The sequence below is a fragment of the Anguilla rostrata genome, chromosome 13 (assembly GCF_018555375.3).
Source record: "Anguilla rostrata isolate EN2019 chromosome 13, ASM1855537v3, whole genome shotgun sequence".
NCBI lineage: Eukaryota > Metazoa > Chordata > Actinopteri > Anguilliformes > Anguillidae > Anguilla > Anguilla rostrata.
Genome location: NC_057945.1, coordinates 1,443,399 through 1,466,439, shown reverse-complemented (window position 1 = coordinate 1,466,439; position 23,041 = coordinate 1,443,399). Strand labels below are relative to the sequence as shown.

The 23,041-nt window shown below is 42.2% G+C and overlaps 1 protein-coding gene across 5 annotated transcripts in view; it reads left to right on the top strand.

Annotated features, from left to right (window-relative positions):
* LOC135237641 (glutamate receptor-interacting protein 2-like) overlaps nt 1-23,041 on the top strand; it is a 185,110-nt gene that overhangs the window by 39,993 nt on the left and 122,076 nt on the right. For 2 of the 5 annotated variants that reach the window (XM_064304960.1, XM_064304959.1), the window contains exon 1: nt 3,211-3,582. The exons of the other annotated variants lie outside the window; for them this stretch is intronic. In XM_064304960.1, coding sequence (XP_064161030.1) covers nt 3,540-3,582 — 43 coding nt within the window. In that variant the 5' untranslated portion in view covers nt 3,211-3,539. Of the gene's footprint in view, nt 1-3,210; nt 3,583-23,041 lie in introns of those variants that run through there. 5 annotated transcript variants of the gene reach the window in all.

The following is a 23,041-nucleotide window of genomic DNA, read 5'->3' as shown; positions in this document are numbered from 1 at the left end:
TTTCATTTGCTTTTATTTGCAAAGTTTAATTTTGTATTTGCTGTCCAATCTGCATGAAAGCTACACTTTATCATTTCTATTGTCCTGACCCGTGATAATTACAGGTGGCTGATTACAGGCGCTGATTAGCATTAAATGTAAATGTGAGCATTCTTTGCCTTTTGCACAGATCTCACACATAAAAATCTCAACGTTTGGAATTTTGTTTTCGATAATAACTTATGTCTGCGATTTAACCAGATGCAAAAACATAATCACCAAACATTCTGCACATTCAGTTTGGTGTATGTTTAGCACAGTGCTACATTTTGCAGTTCCAGGTCTGGAGGGCCACTGCTTAAGCATGTTTTCCCGATTTGGTGTCCCTAGCTCAGTCAGCTAATTAGCCGCACTGGCTACATCAGTGCCGGTTCACTTGCAGATTCGATCACAGTGAAATGTTTCATTAGGACACAAGAGCATTCCTTACCTGTCATTCTTAAGCTTATCGAGAAATGTAGGTTATGTTCCAGATAACGTAAATGACTCGACTAATTACGTAATTAAGAAAAGAAATTGGCACGAAATGCAGAAAAGATATGGCTCTCCTTATGTCCTTGCTCTCTCCTGATTTTTGCTGATCAAGTGAAAGCTAAGGAATGGCTTCAGACTTTTTGAATTTGAAGGAAAACACAAAAGCTTCCATGACCTGAAGGCTTAGATTAAGGGCTATTATAACTATGTGCAGACTGTCAGCTTCTATTTGAGGGTTTGACATCCATACCGGGTAATCCATGTAGGAATTGCAGCCCTTTTTATACAGAGTCACCATTTTAGGGGAACAAAAGTAATTGGACAGTTGGCTGCTCAGATGTTTCTTGGCCAGCTGTGTCTTTGCATCATTAGTTTATGTGCAAGAAAGCTAACAAAATGTCTTAGAGTTGATTCTAGGCTGTGAATCTGCAGATGGAGTCTGTTGCTTGATCTGTTCTCTCAACATGAGGACCAAATAAGTGTTACGTGTTCTGCTCCATACCAGAAAATTCTTAAGGGGAATGTCTGGTCATCTGTCCATGAGCTGAAGCATAATTGGGTTACCCAGCAAGACAATGATCCAAACATTATGCCAAAAGGCTTGGGGATCATGCAGGTGCTTTCTTTTTGCAAATGTGAGATGAGCATTGACGTTCCTCTTGGTTAACAATGGTTTCTGCCTTGCTACTCTCCCATGAATCCCAATTTTTCCCAGTTTCTTTGAAATTGTGGAGTCATGAACACAAACACCTTAGCAGAGGCTAGAGGGGTCTACAGTTCTTTAGATGTTTGTCAGGGATCTTTTGTCACTTACTGGATGAACTGTTGCTGCGCCCTTTGAGAAATTTTGGCAGGCAGGTCACTCTTGGGAAGATTCACCACTGTTCCAAGTGTTCTCCAATTGCAGATAATGGCTGTCACATTGGTTTGTTGGAGTCCCAGAGCTTTGCAACCTTTACCAGACTGATATATTTCAACAACTTTTTTTTCCTCATCTCTTGTGGAGTTTCCTTTGATCGTGGCATAGTGAGCTTGTAGAAACTTTGTGCTGACTACTTCACTCCATATGAGTGGTTTAGATTCAACAGGGGCTGGAATCAAGCCTGGCTGTGTTCAATCAGCTGAATTTAATTATCTATTAAATTTGTGGTTCATTGGTTGAGTAAAAAGGGACAATTACTTTTTCAAACAGGTGTGTGATAACTTTTTTCATTAAATGAAATGATACTTTTTAAATTTTAATTTGTGTTTACATGGTTTCCCTTTGTCTCATGTTACATTTTGCCTACAGATCTGAAACAATTCAGTGCGACAAATATGCAACAATAGAGGAAATCAGAAAGGAGAAAATACTCTTTCATGGTACTGTTAGTAAATGAATGGGAAACCTCCTAATAAAATCTCTGCAGCAATCAGAAATCCACTATATATAAGTGGACAATGAGAAAGTATAGGGGATGGTGCCAAGACATCCGGGTTAAAATCCCTACTCGCTTTAAAAGTATGAATCAGGATCTTGGTTTAAGGTCTCATCTAAAGAACGACACCTTCTACAGTGCATTGCCCCCTCCACTCTGCTGTGGATTTCTGATTGCTACAGACAGAAGAGTGCCCCCTACTGGATTACTAGCACTTCTTCCATGTGAAACTTTGTTTTCCTAGTAGATTTTTCCCATTTTTTACTAACCAAGCCCTGATCAGCTACAACAGTTTGACAAAACAGAAGGTATGGACGCTGGCCCAATAACTGCTCAGGAATGCTTTGATACTTATTTCACAATGCACTTTTGCTCTGTTGTGTAGGAATATTGTGATAAAAAGTGTTGTTTTGTTAAGCGTACTTATTTCCTTTCCATGATATTTCAATTTAAATTCAAATTCAAATTCAAATATGCTTTATTGGCACGTACATATATTTCATTTTAAAATTATATGATATTTCATTTTAATATCTGATGCGCCCGTATAACTGTGCGCAAGTGTATTTGTGTTGTCCGTGCGTGCACATGCACCTTTGCATATTTATATGCGCGTGCATGCGCAGATGTTTTAGAAGTGTCAGTCATCCTAAATTCATCAAGTAATCCGTGAGTAACTAGATGGTAGTTACTGGGAGTACTGCATATTAATGCGGTAACCTGTCAACGGTAGTTTTAACTTGTCCCACTTCCATTTCAAATAGTGATATGAAAGCAAAATAGAGAATAAAATTCGCCTAAGGATAAAAACGTATCAACAAGGATTAAGTGCTTGCTTACAACCGATCAGCCCCGAAGGTAAAGGAAAGCCATACAGGAATGGGAACGAACTAATCAAGTTTTCGTCCCGAGAGAACTTTTCAGCAAATCCATCTTCAGACGATGTCATTGGAAGGTAATTCTACATTTATGATACCGCACCTGTCATTGCAGGGCCGCAGTGCTCGTGCGCTACCGCGTGCACTTGGACTCCACAAACTCTTATTAGGGACTGTGGAAAAGTTGATCATACGCTGCTGTGAAAACTCGCTTATCTTCTAAATTTATACTGAAAAAGCAGGAAAAAAAAAACTAGGGCATCAAAAGTCCCGAAGGCTTTCAGCATACATTTTGCATGTATTAATCGCAGAGAGAGAAAGAGAGCACGCGCGCGAGAGAGAAAAGGGGGGAGCCGAGAGATTATTTCCAGGGTGACTTCGCATAATATCCAGCTAATGAGTAAAATGTGAGGGAAAGTATATGAGCCGCTGTTGGTCAGTGACCCGTTATTTGACAGGCGAGGTGTACACCATTCGTTTTTTTAAAATCAGGAGTCGCTGCACTCACGACCAATGGCAATTGCTTAATAAGCAATGTATTTTCCCTTTATTTAACGGACACATCTGGTACAGTACGGCGTGCTTCATTAGTGCGCTGACGGGGGAGGGGAGTTTTGGGTACGAATGAGATAGCGGAAAACAGAAGCACGTTGAACGGGTCTTTCCCACGGACGGATGTTACACAGTTAAAGCAAGAGGGATAATATCGGAGCTGGAAGACGAGGGGAAAATGCTGTTCTTACAAGCTATCTTAAGGAGAAGAATACACAAAGGTACAATTGTGCTATCACAACTATATTAAACTGCTATGCTCCGTTAGATGCTTATAATTGATCGACTGTTCACTTGCATTTTGCTCACTTGAACAAGAACTAACGGATTTTATTTAAGTTGGTGGTTCATTTTATTTACTCCGTGTCTTATTGCGCGCTTACCATGCGGTATACTTCTGTGTTATGTTTAAATAATTAGAACGCCAGATGACATGGCTGTTTAAAGCCTACTATTGCTCGTTTTGCCAGTCGCTGGCGCCAATGATGTAATAGCACTGTTAAAACAGTGTGACAGTAAAAAGTCAAATGCATTATTTGCTTTGCGAAGAAACACGAAGCGTGAAGAGCAATATTCCGCTGATCCAGCAACAAATGTGACAACTGTAAAGTTACATGTTAACACTGTTTAATAATCTTTTCGACTGACCTGTTATTTAATGGCATGTAATAAATGTAATTGATGTAAATGTAATGTAATGTAAATGTAAAATATGCTAATTCCCTAGTTTGTGCGACTACTGGCAGCGAGAGTAGTTAGACATGGTGATATAAAATGTAATTGTTGGCACATGGTGTACGCGAAAAAATAGCAATGTTTTTAAATTTGTGCTGACAGCGTTCACAAAACTTCTCATCATGCGTCCGGCTCACATTACGCGCAACCCTAATCGTTTATTCTTAACGCGTTAATGAATGTTGTTTCCAATCACTGACATAATATGAGTGTTCTCTGTCACGTAAATATTGAGGTTGAGTTGGATGATATGACTATTGGGGGGCGGGTAATTGTTGGGGGCGGCCACGTTTTTCCATCTTGAATGAATGAATGAATACAAAAACATTAAACATCTGCCGTTAGAAGCGGAGCAATTTCTGCAAGTTTATTAGTAAGTCCGATTTTTAAAGTAAAAAACAATAGAGTTCTCAGGATTAGGTTGTTTTTAATGTTACTTTCTCCGTGGCAATGAATTAATTCTAAATAGGATGGTGGCTTTGAAGTGTAGCGCACATAGCTGAGATCTGGTATGGTCTCATACTGCCTCCTGTTGGTAAAAAGGTGTATAGAACTATACTTATGCGACAATCCCAGCAGTGGACGAATTATGTGAAAATTCACGAAACAGCGACGATTTACCTTATGATGAAATTTGTTATACAAAGGGAGTAATCTCTGGCTCTCTCTCTTTACAAATGTAATAAAGGACCGAGCTACCCTACGCTTCTAAAACCGAATCCCCGGTGACCTGTGGTTCATTACAAAGCTTTTTAAATGCTAATTATGGTTAGCTCGCATACTGGTTGATGCATCTAAAATATCATTGTGTAATGCCGGGTGGTCGTGCATCAAAAGTAAATGTCTGCATATTCATGGAATGCCTTCATTTTTCTGAAATGAAAATTTCTGAGAATACAGCTTTTTACGAAACCGCCATTGTTCACTGTAAATCCATTTTCAAAGGCATTGAAATCCATATTGCCGTTGAATTACTTACCTTACCTGTTATTTCAGTTAAGGTAACTTCGGCCTGTTACTTCAGTTAACAAATGTGCCCTTTATAAGATGACATCAAAACCGATTGTTACAGCTTTTCCAGTTTCGTCCTGCCTATAGCTGTGATGTGCGACCCATCGTGGGTGAGCTATAGTCCAAACAGGCCTCCACTTGTTTTACTTAAAATGTTCATCGCGCACTGTATTCACATCTGTAGCAGTTGGGATTGTCACCGCAAGACTGCAGTGTCGCTCCGTCACATAAACGACCAGTGTGCATGGCAGATTATACTAACGCCTTGCTGTTTCAGGTGCATATGAACATGGTTTAACAACATTTCCTTAAAAAAACAATTTAATGCTTTAAAATAATCTCAGATCAGATAAAATTTCATAATGACAGTAGCCTACCTTTCTTTATTTGGTCGGGTGCTGTAGACTTCATCGCAGTTTCTGGTTTTGAATAGGAAGTGAGGTTTTCACTTTAAATTGCCCCATCAAATGACTTTTTAAAGCAGAGATCATAGGCTTTTCTCCCGGCCCCTCAAAGAGGAAAGCACAGGAATCAGTCACTGCCCTGTCTCTCTACCCCATTGATATTTACTGGCTCCCAGGTAAAAAGAGAGACGGACAAGTGATTAGTTCTGAAATGATTAGTAACACAATTAAGGAGGATCACAGTCCTTAACCCCTCCAATTGTCACATTTCAGGGAGTGAAATAACTCGGTTTCGATGCAGTCAATTCCAGGGCCTTTTGAAATCCATATTTACAACTGAATCACTCTACACTCCCAGAAAATGTTACAAAAAGTGCTTAAGAAGGTACAACGCTTGTCACTGGGGTAGTATCCTATAGGCACATTATATTCTATCCTTAGCCATGGGTTGAATAATGAATTTGTTTGTACCTTTTTTACTTGTAAAAGGTATGTATTAGTACCCAAAGAACACTATTGTACCTTTCAGGGTACATTTGGGAAATGTGTTCCCATTAAAAAGCTTTGCCTATTCAGAAACACTGTTTGTAACTGTCTCAGATTCCTGTAAATTCTCAGGTTCTCCTTGTGGGGAAATATTTTTCTGTCCCACATCCTACCTGGAGCTGCTGGATGCCACATTTTTGCCACATGTACGCCTTTTTCTCATGAAAGCGATTGAAAGCCCGGTTTAGCGTCTCCAGTTTTGGGTCAGTTACAGTCTCTGTGCATTTATATTCATGTATTCATGCTTCGCTGTCCCAAATAAAAAAAAGAGATGTAAATGTCAGCGTGTTTTTTTCTACTAGATAAATAAAAGATGAATAAATTCTGGGCTCTGTGGGTCCACATTAAATGATATAAAGCTGAGCTCTGGGTTCAGTGTTAGCTTCAGTGCTAATTGAGCTTTCCTGTTTTTATATCTTAGCCTTGTTCAGGGGGTTAACGAGGTTCAGGCTGCAGCGCGTCTCGCGGTTCAGGTGTGTCACCTGCGCATCAGCTCCGGACCGCAGCTGTACCGCGCGGTTAGCCTGGGCGTCGGCTCCGGACCGCAGCTGTACCGCGCAGTTAGCCTGGGCGTCGGCTCCGGACCGCAGCTGTACCGCAGACGCCTCGCTGTGTGGGAGGCGTGGCCCGTTGCCGTTCCTGAAGCGCTACCCCAAGCAGCCCAGGGAGCGCCCGTCTCCTGGTCACACTGGCCGCCCCCTCTCTATTAACGCTCTGAAGAGTAGTTTGTGTGGAATTTTTTTCACACTTCTAAGTCAGTGTTCTAGAACTGAAATGCTTTCTTTTACCAGTAGTGATTGTTACATCAGCATTAGAATGTTCAGTCAAGAACGTTCTAATCACATATTTGTGATTAGCACCATAATGGGTTAAAGAAGGATAAAATGAAGTGCACGATAAAATAAGGTGAAACAAATGAGGACAGAGCTGAACTAACCGTGTTTTATTGCTATGAATCAGTCGTCAGAACCCTGCCTTCTCTAAAAACTACATGTGAACTCAGATACCCAGAACCCTCTGCACCTCCAAAGATTATAATGCACATCTGACACGACATGGCTTAATTTAATGTTTCTGGCACTTACACTAAACAAACAGGGCCTGATTTATTAAGACCTTCAGCATGTGCTTTTAGCACATGAGGCAAATCCAATGACGTAGCTAATTATTAGTCATGGTATTTGTTTGTACCAGTCACTCAACGGTGCTGTTATAGTTTTGCGTGCACTAGAAGGCCTTGAACATGCTAAAGGCCTTAGAAAATCAGTCCCACAATATGTTATTCCTGATCTGAGAAACATTTTTTGAATAATCCTTGGTGAAGCTGCTGATACAATTTTTTTAATGGTTTAAATGCTTTTGGTGCAGAATATGCATGTTGTCATTGTGTTTCAGGTATTTTATGAGCTGAGCTATGATTAGACACGTTTAAATTTGTCCGTTTCTCCCGTTAGGATTTTCCATGCATTAAAGGAAAAGGTCTAAATGGTTTTTGCAAGTCAGTAGTTCCTTTGGGTGAAAGAGAGAAAGCATCTCTGTAGCAGTAGAGCAGGCAGCGTTGCGTTTCCGCGGGTCAACTCTTTTGTGTACCTCAAGCGTGAGGAGATTGTGCCTTTGCACACAAAGCTCTCTCGCTGGTGGGGAAGATTCCAGGTTCGCCAACACGACGCGTTTATCCGGAGCGAGCTCGCCGAAAGCGCGCGGTCGCATTCGTACGGAGAGCGCGCTCTTACGGCCAGCAGGCGTGCGACAGGTTCAGCAGCGGCGCGCCCGATGCGTTCTGCCCTCCGGTGAATCTGGACAGCACGGGCTTATGCACTGCGCTCAGCAGGGTTTCGCTGCTGTAGATCAAGGGCGGTTTTTTGTTCCTCTGATTGTACTGATAGCGCTCCGCTCTAGCATCTGTCCTCCTGCCTTTCAGAAGTTTACAGCTCCTGGGGTGATGTTGTTGTTTTATGATTCCTACATTTTATGAGAAATGGGAAAATATATTTTGTCTGAATGGAGCAAAATCCCTGTGCCTTAGCTTTATATCTGAATCTGTCAGGGGGTATTTCAAGATGCTGGGAGATGGATGGCCTCTTATAGACCCTGTGCTATCAAAAGCATCACTTTTAGTAGTTATACATAAAAGCAAAAAAGACAGATACTGTGTTAAATTGTATTTTTTGTATGGTTAACTCCTCTTGGAGTTACAGATTGATTATGTGCAGAACTTGTCACTGGTGCCCTTTTCACATTCTCCCACTGCAGACGGACCGCTTCTCCGTACCTCTCTGAAATCCAAGTGGGAAACATGCCCGCACAAGCAAAACTTGTGATGTCACAAATATGTCAAACCTACCATGGTCCACTATGCAAAGATATGCTAATTACAGTAGAGCGATGTGGGAAACTGAAACGTTAGCACACAGAAAGCAGTTTTAGGATGCGGTCCCGAGGTAGCAGCGTCGTTCCACTTGTTACCGAAGGAGACCTTTCTAAAACAAAAATGTGTGGAATACCTGACAGCATAGAGGGAACCCGTGTTTGTAGCGCACATTTTACAGATGACTGCTTCCAAAACCTTATGCTGAAATCAATTGATTTCATGAAGAAATTGGTTGTGAGTCCGGATGCCATGCGGCTACTTGCTGCCAATTAGCACATTCATAGATTCTGGCATTCTCAATGAGGGTAAAGGTGTAGACATGCTACTGAGCCATTTTCAGTAGCTTATTTGGCTTTTTTTGGTGGAAAAATCATATTAAACAAAATATTTTCAATGTAGAATATTTTTAAGGTTTTAAAATACACCTGGAGGAATACTGTCAGCCTTTTTTTTGTTTAGTTGAGTTTTTCCATCTTGAAAGCAACAAAATATCTTATACTGCCCCTTGCTTACCGAGTCAATGTTGCTTTCAAGAGCAGCATGCTGATTTACATTTTAACCAATGCTTCCAATCTGCTGGCAGCCAATCAGAAGCTGCAGAAATGGCAAGCCATGTCTGCTCCTATGGATGTGAATGATATACTTTTCATCAAAACAAAAAAATACCATTTTCCTCTTCATACATTTGAAAAAAGTAAGAGTTTATATTTTGGCTTAGTAAACACAGAAAAAATAATTGCACCCAAAAGCAGTAAAACACAGTTTTAGGGTCCAAAGTATACCATGTCTGGTTCAAAACTATTCCAGTAAACAAAACTGAATGCTCCTTATTCACTTGTCTCAAAATATGTCTCACAACTCATTTCAAGTTTCTTTAGCTGGATATTCATGCAGCTTATCTTCTGAAGTACTGTGGAAGCAAATAAAAAAAATAAAGCTGAGCTGCGCAGTCTGAATCTGTCCTTGGTTACACTCTGTCCTTGGTTACAATCTGTCCTTGGTTACACTCTGTCCTTGGTTACACTCAGCAGTTAAGTTTTGTTCATGTTTATCTGAGGAGTCGTCACTGTTTTGAACAATGCTTTTTACGTTGGGACTTGTGAAGCTGTAGTGAAGTGTGTGCCTATGTGTGTGCCCATGTCTGTGTTTGTGAATGTGTGTGAGCGCTTGTGTGTGTGTGTGTGCGCTTGTCTGTGTGCCTGTGTGTGTGTGCGCTTGTCTGTGTGTGCCTGTGTGTGCGCGCGTGTCTGTGTGCTCGTTTGTGTCTGCCCATGTCTGTGCGAGTGAATGTGTGTGTGCGCTTGTCTGTGTGTGCGCATGTCTGTGTGCCTGTGTGTGTGTGCGCTTGTCTGTGTGTGCCTGTGTGTGCGCGCATGTCTGTGTGCTCGTGTGTGTCTGCCCATGTCTGTGCGAGTGAATGTGTGTGTGCGCTTGTCTGTGTGCGCGTGTCTGTGTGCTCCTGTGTGTATGCTTGTCTGTGTGAGTGAATGTGTGTGAGCGATTGTCTGTGTGCCCGTGTGTGTGTGCCCATGTCTGTGTGCCCGTGTGTGTGAGCGCTTGTGTGTGTGTGTGCACCAGTGTGTGTGTGTGCATGTGCCTGTGTGTGTGTCGGCGCCAGTGTGCATGTGCATGTGTGTGTGCCCGTATGTGTGTGCGCATGTGTCTCCGTGTGTGTGTGTGCGCGCCCATGTGTGTATGCACCAGTGTGTGTGTGCCCGTGTGTGTATGCTTGTGTGAGTGTATGTTCGTGTGTGTGTGTGTGTACCCATGTGTGTGTAACATTGCACACCATGAGCCTGAAAACCCTTGTGTGGCCCTTTTGCAGCTGCTGGAGAAAGTGAGAGGGGTTAGAGGTGCGGCTGGGCCTGGTGCAAACTTCACTCTCCCTGGTCAGTCCTGTCTCAGAGCGCTCTCCCTACAGATCAACCTGATTAATATCATGCTGTTCGTGTTTCAGACTGCTGTCTGTGGTTGATCCTGTTTCAGACTGCTCTCTGTGGCTGATCCTGTTTCAGACCGCTCTCTGTGGTTGATCCTGTTAAGACTCCTTGGTGATCTTGTCTGCGGTGATCCTGTTTAGACCGCTCTCTGTGGTTGACCTCTCTGTGGTTGATCCTGTTTCAGACCGCTCTCTGATTGTTGCTCTCTGATCCTGTTTCAGACCGCTCTCTGTGGCTGATCCTGTTTCAGACTGCTCTCTGTGGTTGATCCTGTTTCAGACCGCTCTCTGTGGCTGATCCTGTTTCAGACCGCTCTCTGTGGTTGATCCTGTTTCAGACCGCTCTCTGTGGTTGATCTTGTTGGTTGATCCTGTTTCAGACCGCTCTCCGTGGTTGATCCTGTTTCAGGCCTCTCTCTGTGGCTGATCCTGTTTCAGAAGACTCATTCCCCATACATGGCCCCAGCCAACAGTGCCTCCTCCTGTCTGAGGATGCTGGATACTGGGATTGAAAGGAAGAGAGTCTAAGGACATACTTTGAAGCGCTCCCTTGTGCCGCTGGCCAAACAAGCTGCAGCTAGTGAAAGGCAGAAACAGCAAGAGAGTCTAACGAGCCACACAACGTCCACTCAGGCCCAACACAGCCTAACACAGCCCAACACATCCCAATACAGCCTAACACTGTGATGTTCTGTGTAAGGACCCACACGCAGACCAGGGAAATCCAAGAAAACGTCGTCTTTAATCAGTCCGAAGTTCGAAGCCAGGTGATCAGAGAGAGTGCGGTACCGAATCGAGTTTCCAAAAGAATAGTAAAAAGACAGGCAAAAAGTCAAAAACCAGGAGATCAGAAATAGCGAAGGTACAAAGGGGCAGGCAAAAGAGAAGTCAAAGAAAAGCGAAGGTCGAACCAGAAGCAAACAAAACCAAAAGGGGCAGGCAAACTCGAAGTCGGGCAAAGGGGTGTCGCAGGAATCTCAATAAACAAAGGCTTACAAATAATCGGCACAATGAATATGATCAACGTTCTGACATTGAACAGGTGGAAAAGACTGACATTTATACACTGGGGAAGATAACAATCAAGGAGGGGTTAAGTGAGTGAGGGAGGAGTAACAAACAACATCCAGGTGAAGAACATTAGGAAAACTAATTCAATGACAGGGGACTGACAAAACGCGGACTGGAATCACATAGACAACAATGATAATAGACGGCCTGGGTGAAGCAGGTAAACACGTGCAGAGAGAGAGAGAGGTGCAGTTAGAGCAAGAGACAGGTGCAGGCAATTGCAGAACTCAGCGTTAGAGCAGGCTAGAAAGAAAAGGGGCGGAGCTACAGCGCAGCATGGAAAAGGGGAGACTGGTTAATGTATTAGTATAGTGATCTAAACTATCAAAAACCCAAAACTAGTGTGTGTTAGTCCATTAGTAATATTCACATGTTAGTATATTAGCGAGGTTAGTACTTTACAATCTATAAATTAGTAGGGATTAGTAGAAATTAGTAAAACTAGAAATAAGCAGGAAGTAAGGCGAGAATGGAAAGAAGGGGGGAAACCACGAAAACCCGGAACCACCCGAATAGTGAAATCACACAAGTACAGGGGAGTGAAGCAGCTCAGGGAACACAGACACAGAGACAGTACTGGGGAGACAAGTGACCGGAAATACAGACTACAACAAACACAGCCTAACATCAGCCTCCTTCAGGACTTCAGGGACAGGACAGCTGTGCTTATACATGAGATAAGTCCAGAGTATTTCTGTTAAGGTTGAGTTTCAGCTGATGATACTCTGATGGGTGAGCCTGCAGTGCTGCCCAGGGCTCTGCAGTGGAAATGAGTTTGGGCGAGCTGAGGAGTATTAGTCATGTTTTAGGTCTCATCATTTTTTTAAGAATTCAAAATGGAATTGGGAAAATGTCCAGGGTTAATTCTACTATAACAGTGTTAATTCAGCTCTTAACAGATTCCAGAGTTGGACCAAATGTCATTGGTTAAGAGCTAAATTAAAACTGTTAAGAGTTGAAGTAACACTGGACATGTTACTGCGTGACCCGTTGCACTAGGAAGACGGCCTGATGGATAGCATGTCCTTTCTGACACAAGACCGTTCCATCTCTTTCCACTGCTGGGGCAGAAAGCTGACTGTGGAGAAGTGGTTCCCAGCCAAGGGGCATTCACCATGCAGAATCAGACAGCTCGACCGTTCAGAAGAGCACAACCAAATAAGTACCGGTCCTAGAAGCTGTCAGAGTTCAAACACCACAACCCCTTTATTGAAGAGGAGAGAGATTCGGAATCAGAGTCTCTCAACAGATTAGCCCTCTCCATTCTTCAAATAAATTTTTGCCGATGTTGGCTTCAGGATATTTTGTAAACAGCCCCATTTCATCAGAGCCTCCTCCACGAATCAACAGGCTGTCATTCTCAGCCAGAGACCGCAGGATCAGGGCACGCTTCGCTTTCCTGTTCTGCCTGATAAATGGAAACAGACGCTGGTAAAAGGGGGGAAATGTTGAATGTTTGAGTTTATGTGCTTCAGTGTAGCATGCTACTTTAACCTATGCTCATAAACAGCCTCAGCACTGAACAGGTTTGAGCAGATGTCAGCTGGAGTCCAAGGGGAAAAATGCACAAATGTATGCTAATATCCTCTTTCGGAAAACTAGTATGGATGTGTCAATGCAGCTGAATTAGAACGACTACTGTTCTGCTAACAGAATCACTGCGGTAATATCTTAAGTTCTGTCATTGTCAATTAATGACAGTATATGTTCACATTTTATGATTATTATTATTAAGTCTGTACAGATTTACTTACCCATTCTTTATATAGTGATGTGCAGATTAAGAATAATGGATTTTATTTTTACATTTGAGTTAATTGAAATATCATACACATCTTTTGAAAGTGTAGCCTTTTTTTCTGTTCAAAATTCTGGCTTTTGCCCCTAAATGTAATCTGAACACATAAAAAATTACACTGATGTTTAATGCTTGCCTCAAAATTCTCAAAACGCATTGCAATTCAAAGTCTAAAAATATTTTTGCGCATTGTCAGTACCACACCTAAGTAATTAGGATCTTTTTGTACTTTTGTTTGTTCATTACATTTTTTTTCATTGGCTTTACTTGCAGCAGATGCAGCGAAAAATGCATTCTGTACACACATTTCCAGTTTCACAAATTTGAAACTTTCTACTCTACTCCCCCCGCAGCAGTTCAGCCACCCTCTGCTTGTTGTCGTCCGTGTGGAAAAATAGCGCGCTGATTAGCATCTGCTAGGGGACAGAGAGCCGGCGGAGGGGGAAGAAAGAGGACCCGTGGCCCTGTCATCGCTCCCCATCTGTGGGAGGATGCTCCTCCTGCTCCCCCGCATTCTGTGTAATTAGCACGTTAGCGCGTTAGCACGCAGCTGCCAAACGCATAAATCACCCACTGGGCGATAATAGGTTTAATCTGCCTGTAATTGGCATTGAAACGGTATGCTGTGGGCCCGGAGGTCAGAACGAACACCGTGAATCAGCGGCGCTTTTGGGTGCGATGCAGTTAGATACATCACAGCCTTTGTGTGAAGCATTCATAGGTCATGATGTAGTCATTATACACATTTCACACTACAAAGTTACTTAAATGAGTAGAATTCAGTGCATTTATGAAAGACACCATGTTGGTATTTTACATTTAAATACCGCCTGTTTGCTACAAAATACACTTAGCATCGCAGCTCTGAATGCCTGTCTATGAAAACTTATAGAAGCATCTTGTGTCTATTAAAATGCAATAGCCCTCTGCTGTGCACAGCTTGCTTATAGATCTCAGTGGTCACTATGCATGAATCATGAACAGATTTTCATGATGATTATCCTGGCAATAAACCTTATTTTAGCCGAGGGACGTACAACTCTAAATCCTGGAGAGCTATAGTGTCTGTTTGGTGTCTGTCCATGTTGAAGTAATGGATTGGTTAAGCAGTCCACAGACCTTGTTTTGAAGGTATAAACTGGTAGCTCATTTAAGGGAACCACAACATCCAGCAGAACCTGTGACCCACCAGGAACAGATCCCCGGACTTAAAGGAAAGTGTTCATGTTCTTTTTAAAACTTGAGCCACTTGTTTGAGCCCTTTTATACTGCCACTCACTGTCACTATGGCTTTGGATCTACCTCTGGTTGCTGCCTTGTGGTGATACTAAACTGATTTGATGTATAGTCAGAAGACACTGAAACTGAACTAAACCAATCAGGAGCATCCTAATATGAATGAAGTTAATTATTCCGATAAATCGCCCACAGATTCCACTTTATCGAAGTTTGATTGAACTGAGTATTGACACAAGCCCTAATCAAGCCCTTTCTGTGTTTGCTACATTCCGTCATTGATGCTCAGCAAAGTTAAAGAGGTAGGTTATTCTGTATAAGATTAAACAGGAGGGTTATTCTGTATAAGGTTAAACAGGAGGGTTATTCTGTATAAGGTTAAACAGGAGGGTTATTCTGTATAAGGTTAAACAGGAGGGTTATTCTGTATAAGGTTAAACAGGAGGGTTATTCTGTATAAGGTTAAACAGGAGGGTTATTCTGTATAAGGTTAAACAGAGTTATTCTGTATAAAGTTAAACAGGAGGTAATTCTGTATAAGTTAAACAGGAGGGTTATTCTGTATAAGGTTAAACAGGAGGGTTATTCTGTATAACGTTAAACAGGAGGGTTATTCTGTATAAGGTTAAACAGGACGGTTATTCTGTGTATTATTCTGAGATTAGTAAAAGAGTAGCCTACAGGTTAGGTTACCACCTGTATGCATGCCTCCATTGGCCACACTGGAGTGCTGGAAATGTTGCTCACGCTCGTCACACGGTCACGTTGTAAAAGTTTCACGAGCCGTGTAATGCTGTGTACTGTTCGCTTGTCACACAGGAGCAATGTAAATGCATCACAAACAGGTACTTCCTGTGACTCATGTTATGTGTCCTTGTGTTTTCTGAAAGATTAGATCAAACAAAATCCCAACATCATCAGCGTTCATTTTGTGTGGCTATTATATTAAATGATTTGGTTGCGTGTTTGAGGGCCATACTTGATTGGGGAAATGCTCTGAATGAGACTCAATGAGACATGTAAAAGGCACAAAGACAGGCAGTTCTAGGCAGCTCTTCAGATATAGCGCTCCTGTACAGACAGATGATTACTCTAAAGAGGGCAATTACACTTTTTTGTATAATTGAATGCTGGGCTGGAGTGAGGGGCCAGAGCTTTTGTTTTACATGAAGAATGGAAATCATTTTGGTTTTGTCTGCACATCTCTCGCTTAAAATACGGAACAAAAAAGAAAGCACATAAACGCCGACTGCCGTGAACAGTTTATTTATCTCTGAAGAATGGATCATCAAGTAATGTGAAATACCGAACGTGAAAACGTTCTTTTAAAATTACAGCCTGCGTTTCCGTTTGCAGTCTGTGTCTTCCTTAAAGCTTCGGGTGCTCGTTGCTGCAGCTCCACTGCGGCGCGGGCCTTCCTGTGCCGGGTCCTGTGTGAAGGCAATGGCCCACGGGTTATTGGGGTTTAAAAGACGATGGATGTGTGGTAAAACTAACACTATTTGAAAGTTGGGAAATACGAAAACCACATATATGCTGTTCTTATAAAATCAGAGGTGCAATTTAGAAACATTTGCTTTCCTGTTTTAAAGGTTCTTTTTGTCATTTTGGTCATTCTGAGCTAATATTCCATAATTATGGGTATTCAAGGATATCAGGAAACATGTATGTATATGTATGTATGTACTTATGTATGTGTATATGCACACATTTACGTACGTAAAATCCAATATCGGCACCCTAGATTGGCTGTGTAACCTAAACAACACAGGTAATGAGCTATATTGAATGCCCAAAATTTTTTAACAGGTAATGAATTTTTCCCCCGAAAAGATAGGTGTCAAACTTATTGGCACAGTTTTCAGTATTTTGTACACTCTCCTTTCATAAGGATAACACTACTGAGTGTTTTATGAGATTAGTGAACATATTGGGGGAATCTAAGACCATTCCTTCATTCGGAATCTTCCAAGATCCTTTGGTCTGCACTTGTGAACTTCAATTCAAAATGCGAGTATTTGAGCAGTTGGTCTGGAAACTGAGATAGCCATTGCAAACGTAATTTTGTGGTTAGTTAACCATTACTTGGCTGATTTTCAGTTACACCTTGGGTTATTGTCTTGTGGAACGATCCAAATTTAGATTCCTGTAGGGGAGGAGCTAGGCTTTTGGCTAAAATATGTTGGTCCTTGCTGGAATTCACGATTCACTTGACCTTAGCAAGAGCAATGGGAAGAGTAGATGAAAAACAGCCCTGTAACATCATGGATCAAGCACAATATTTCACCCAAGGTATGACATCCTTTTCAACATAAGCGTCTTTCTTCTGATGCCAGACCTTCTACTAGGCTGCCTAGTTTTTTGTTCGTCTTAATCAAAAGGGTGAATAATTTTAGAGGCCATACATATGTACAGTATGTATGTATGCATGTACTGTGAGTGTGTGTGTTCGCATGTATGTATGTAGGCATATATGTATGTATGTTCATGTGTTTGTGTGCATATATGTATGCATATATGTATATGTGTGTATAGTATGTATGTTTGTGTGTGTATGTATGTATGTGTGTATGTATGTACGCAGTACATATGTATTTATTTATTTATTTATTTATTAATTAATTAATTAATTTATTTATTTATTAACTGAAATAAATAACCCTAAGTGACTTTGGTCGCTGTTATGTAGAACTCCACCACTCAACCAGTACCATTCCTCTTCACAGTGCTAATTTATTCAGCTTGCTGCTGTTCCTTCTCACGGGAGATTAATTACCGCTTTATTAGCAGGAATCCTGGGGAGGCACTGAACAGGGGGTGGGGGCTTGGCTGAGCTCTGTTTGGCAGTCTTTTGGAGTCAGTTCCCTGGTGAATACTCCCTCAACAGGGAGTGCCTCTCATTTTTACATAACTTTCTGATGCTGTTTTCTCTCAGGGCCACCTCTACAGTTAGGGACTGAAGCAGTGGGCTTATCTTAAGCAAGTTTATGGCACAGGTGCAGCACACTTATCTGTTACTGTGCCCTTATAATGCTACATGGTCCCTAATAAACTAGAAACTAGGTTTCTCAAAGCCAAAGGGCCCACTAGTCCATGTACTCTCCCTCAGCTTTGTCATGCTAATACATGTACGGCTTCTCTCCAGAGGCTGCACTGCAAACTGTTTATTGAAAGGGTCCATTCTGCAGCCTATTAATGTGCTCAAATTATATTCTTTTGGGTTTTTTGTCTGGGCACACCTACATTTTGGGCGGTGGAGTTCGTTATATTGTGAATTAAATTTATTTATTAATTAAAATAGCTTTCCTCTTTTTCTCATCTTTTTCTCTGCATTTTGGAGTCCCTGCTTGTGCATCTCAAGTTATGCCCCCCCCCCACCCCGTACAGCGGGAGGCCTGTGGTTATCCAGCAGTCCCTTGATTATTTTACATCCTGCAGTCCAAACAGCACAAGGGGGGTTGTTTCAAAAGCCAAGATCAAAGCAGGAGTTAGCTGGAAAACCTTCTGGAGATTTTAGCTAAAATCAATTGGAGAAAAAGTTTTGAAAACATATGTATAAGAGTTAGCTACTTCTTGAAACACACTTGGTGAAATACAGCCCCATTTGCTACTGCTGGCATCCTGTGTGCATGTTGCTGGGAACTCGTGTACTGATAGCTGTAGGGACTTTTACTGACTTTAGCCCCTCCCACATCTGGCATGATGTGACCAATGATATCCTGCCATATCCTGGGACAATGATATCTTGAGACATTTCTTTATATGAATGCTGTTTTTTTAATTGTAGAGGACTGCTCTGGAATAGTAATAATAATAATTATCTTGAAGTAAAGCTACATGATAGAGGAGGTGATGTTGGTCTGTTTCAGCATGTGGTGTTGGGCTTTTAGGAAGTGGTGTTGGACTGTTTTAGGAGTTGGTGTCGGTCTGTTTTAGGTGTTGCTGGTCTGTTTTAGAAGGTGTTGCTGGTCTGTTTTAGAAGATGTTGTTGGTCTGTTTTCAGAGGTGGTGTTGGTCTTTTAGGAGGTGGTGTTGGTCTGTTCTAGGAGGTGTTGTTGGTCCGGCTTAGGAGATGGTGTTGGTTTGTTTTCAGAGGTGGTCTTGGTCTTTAAGGAGGTGGTTGGTCTGGTTTAGAAGGTGATGTTGGTCTGTTTTTAGGAGGTGGTGCTGGTCTGTTGTAGGAGATGGTGTTGGTCCATTTAAGAGGTGTTATTGGTCTGGTTTGGGAGGTGGTGTTGGTCTCTGTTTTTAGGAGGTGGTGTTGGTCTGGTTTGGGAGGTGGTGTTGGTCTGGTTTAGGGGGAGTTTTACAGGAGGGGAGACCTTGGGGAACCCCAGCCGGAACTGCTGGAGGCTTTGGGAAGCAGTTTCCCCATTTGACTGTTTTCGGCCAGATGTTCTTTGAAAAGTTCCCAGAATTTTCAGTGAACAAAGGAGATGACCGTGGTTGACTGTATCAGCGGCAAGTGTGAAGTCAATGAACGTGGCATCATGTTTAATGCTTATATTTTGGCTTTTCCAGGAGGTGTTTTTCACATAAAATAAATATAGTAACCTAGTAATTAAACATAGCAATTAGGTCTATATGCAGTTTAGATTAAAATACTCAAACTAAACTAGACTTCCTTTAGTTTACAAACTGTCTTGATATCTTGCCAGAGGGAGACTTCTTGCAGTGCTATAAATTCACATGACAATTTTAACAGACAGGAATTAGCAGTTTGCTATGGCTTTAAGGGACTAGTATCAATGGGGAAGAAGCAGGTGATCGGATTGGCTATAATGAAGCTGCCCCCACCACCCCCATAGTCGGGAGGTTATTCTCTAGTCATTATCTTTTCAAACACCCACACAGGTGCACTGAAGTCTCCAGACACTAAATAATGGAAATGGACTTGGACACACAATTTGCCTTTTTGTCTTAACTGTGAAAATAGGGTCCTGTAATGTTTTACGGTCCAGGATCAGTATTAGTTGTAGCTGTTTATGGACTGCCTACTTTCATGTTGATTCCTCTTGCAGGAAATGTATAGGATTGGGTTTAAAAAAAAAAATGTATGCCCATTAAATGATAGCCTCTTCAAATGCTCTCATTAAAATGGCTCTCGTTATTTTAGTCAGACTCCTGCGGAAAAACCGCTGTCTATTTTGAGATTTTTTTTTTTGTTTAACTGATTGATAGCGGAGACGCATTTAAAAGATTTAGGGTTCTGAGTAAGTGAGTTCACAGTGGCCCTTTACTGCCTGTCAGTGAGCTCCTATTTTTTAGCCGGCAGGTCTCACACAACCCCTGTGTCCTCAGACAGGGGAACTGTCCTCAGCAGGAGACAGAAGGATCCCTCGGTTAGGGAACTGTTAGCCAGGTGAGGGCCTTTGTCAGAGACTACACAGTAAGAGCTGTCCTTTGGGCAGGAGAGGTGACCTGTTGTATGTTTCTTGCTGGCCGGTGGATACGGTTATTTGATGTGCCAGGTGCTTTGGGGTTATGAGGTATGTGTAAAAAGAAAAATAGCCTGAGAGAGATTTGAAGTGTTTTCTGTGTTTGCTGTGATGTTAGACTGCAGGTTCTGATCCGACAGAGCCGTGCAGAACACGAATCAGAGGACGGGGTCGAGAGCCCCCCCCAAACAAGGTCGAGAGCCCCCCCCCCCCTAAGGGAAGGGCATTCACACAGACCTGCCTAGGACTCTGGACCTGGGACAAACGTATTTCAAAAGGCTTCAACTCTTTAAATGCTGGTGAAAAACATTCCCTGAAAATATCTTAGGAGCTTTATACGAAATGTCTCACTGACAAAAATGCACAGTCATGTAAAAGAAGGAATTTTGTTCTGAATATTTGTGAATCCACATTTTGTTTATGGTTGTAAGCAATGGGCAGTAGTCTAAACAGTTAAAGTATTTCAAATGACTCAGGTCTACTAGGAATCCTCAGTCCAGTGTACAAGTCCTTCTGTGTGGTGCAGATGAACGCTAAGCTAGGAGAGACGATCTGACGTTATGTAACAGTGCTCATTTGCCGGCTGCGCACACATCAGGCCGCTGAATATGGTCGAGTTGGTCTGACACATCTGTGAATCGTGAAAGCAGAAAGGCAGTGAGACAGGAGAAGATTATCGTCATTTTCATAACGTTCCTTCCTGAAGGGAGTCGTACACATCAGTAAAAAACGGGAAAAGGAGGAATAGAGTTTATAAGAGAGATGAAAGGAAAGAGAGGCATTAGCAGTGCTCTAAATGAAGGTTGCCTCTTCAGGGTGCACGGAGTGGAATGTTCTCCAAAGGGAGAAACAGGGCAAACTGCGAATGCAATCCCAGGCGTACTTTAGACAGACACCTCAGGCACATTTCCATAGACATAATTACTCTTAAACTGAAGAGCTTTCACTTTTCTGTGCACGTGTGTGTGTGTGTGTGTGTCTGTGTGTGTGCATGCACGTGTGCGTTCACACTCACGAGCATGTGTGGATGCTTGTGCATGTGTGTGTATATATTTGTAATTTGTGATATTTTAATTTGTACTATTTGTATATTTGTAATGGATGGAAACCCAGACGACGTCCAGCTGACAGATTTAGCTCATGTGTTGCTCTCTCGAAAGAGTGCAATGTCAACATTTTGCGGAAAGAAAATGTGCCAGTATTTTACCCTGCGTGAAAACGCTGGGTCTGTAAAATAAGGCTGGGATTCTGCAGCGGCAGAATTGAAGCTTTTCCCGTGTGTTCATAATCGTGGGTAATCCTGCTGTTTTTGAATATTCCTGCGTCAGGTGAATGTTTATTCTGTAGGCAAAATGAAGGAGCAAACAAAAAAGTCAACATCCTTTTTATCATGAGTGCTGTTTTCTGGCCCCATTGTGTCAAGTCTTTTTGTAGTAGAGGCGAGGACCTCCCTTAATTTGGGAAGAAATGTCTTGTATAAAGCAATTTGCATTTCAAGTGCACTTCTCAGAGTTTGAAACTTCAGGAGCCTGCTGGTTCGCTAATGGCTGTTCCCCATCCAAGAGAGGCCATTAAATCGCAAGAACAGCGAGAATAACCGTCTGAGTGCAAACAGCGGGGTTAGCAATGCAGTCTTTCAGCTCCCAGAGCCCATACGTCTGCCTGTTTCAGCGAAGCGTTCTGGCGGTTTGAAAATAATTAATCAAACATTAAAATGAGCTTATCGATGGTTTTTTAAAATTTATTTTATTTAACCTGTATTCGATTTATTTGACCTTTGTTTAACCAGGGTAGTCACATTGAGATTGGCATTTCTTCTGCAAGTGAGACCTGGATATCAATCTTAAAATTATATCAATATATAAATCTTATATTATGTCTGAATAAAATGATAACTAAAATGTGTGCTCGCAGGATTCGTTTGGACATCGGAACATAGCTATTACAATGAGGATGACAGGCCATTCAGCCCATCCAGGCTCATCATTTATCTACGGGCGAGGGTATCCAGCCCAGTGTCAGGCCTGGACCTGAACATTTCCACGATTTCTGCCTGTCCGGTACTGGTAATGTTTGTGTGGGATTTGCAATGGACCAGTTAACACATATAGGCCTCTGCTCTGCAGCACTGTTCAAAAGAGGTCTGTTTTGATTTATCATCACAGGAGTTTAACTTAGTTTTACAGGTTTTTTTTATATGCCTTTCATTTCAATTCATGGAGGTTTGTGGGTAAGTTCCATGTTGGCCAGTGTTTTTGGTTCTGACTTCTGTGATGTAGTGCATCCAGTTAAGCTGTATATTTGCATCTGATATAAATTATTAGGGTTTGTCTATAGGTAGGTGTGCAGAGCTATATAGGCTTGCTTGTTTTTGATGTTTGTCTGGGGCATACTTACAATTTGATACTACAGTGTGATGTGATAACCCATTATCTGTATGGCAAAGGTGAGAGCTTTAATTGCTTTGAGTGTTTTTAATTTTTTTATGAGGCTGGAGGCAGATTCTTCGCCATCACTTCAAAGAGCTTTTGTTAATGGTCTGAGTCCGATTTAATTGGCACATTTTATGAAAATCATACGCAGTGCGAAATAAAAAAATAAAAAACCTCTGAAATGAGTCATTTCCGTGCCTTGGCGAGATGTGTCTGTCAGCCTTCGCGGCATAAGCTGGTGGAGTCGTGAGAAACGGTGAGGAGCCGTGCGCTAGATTAGAGCCACGGGCGCTCTCGCACGGTGACACACACCTCCCGACGCCAGGACCTGCAGCCTCCGAACGCTACCCTTCCCTTACCGCTCTGCAGAAAAACCCGCTAACCTTCCCTTACCGCTCTGCAGAAAAACCCGCTAACCTTCCCTTACCTCTCTGCAGAAAAACCCACTACCCTTCCCTTACCGCTCAGCTTAAAATCCCGCTATCCCTCCCTTACCGCTCAGCAGAAAAACCTGCTACCCCTCCCTTACCGCTCAGCTTAAAATCCCGCTATCCCTCCCTTACCGCTCAGCAGAAAAACCTGCTACCCCTCCCTTACCGCTCAGCAGAAAAACGGGGCTTAACAAGTTCTGCATAGTAATGAGGATTTACCCCCCTCTGTCAGGCCCCTGTTATGAGTGACCCATTACCATATTCCTCC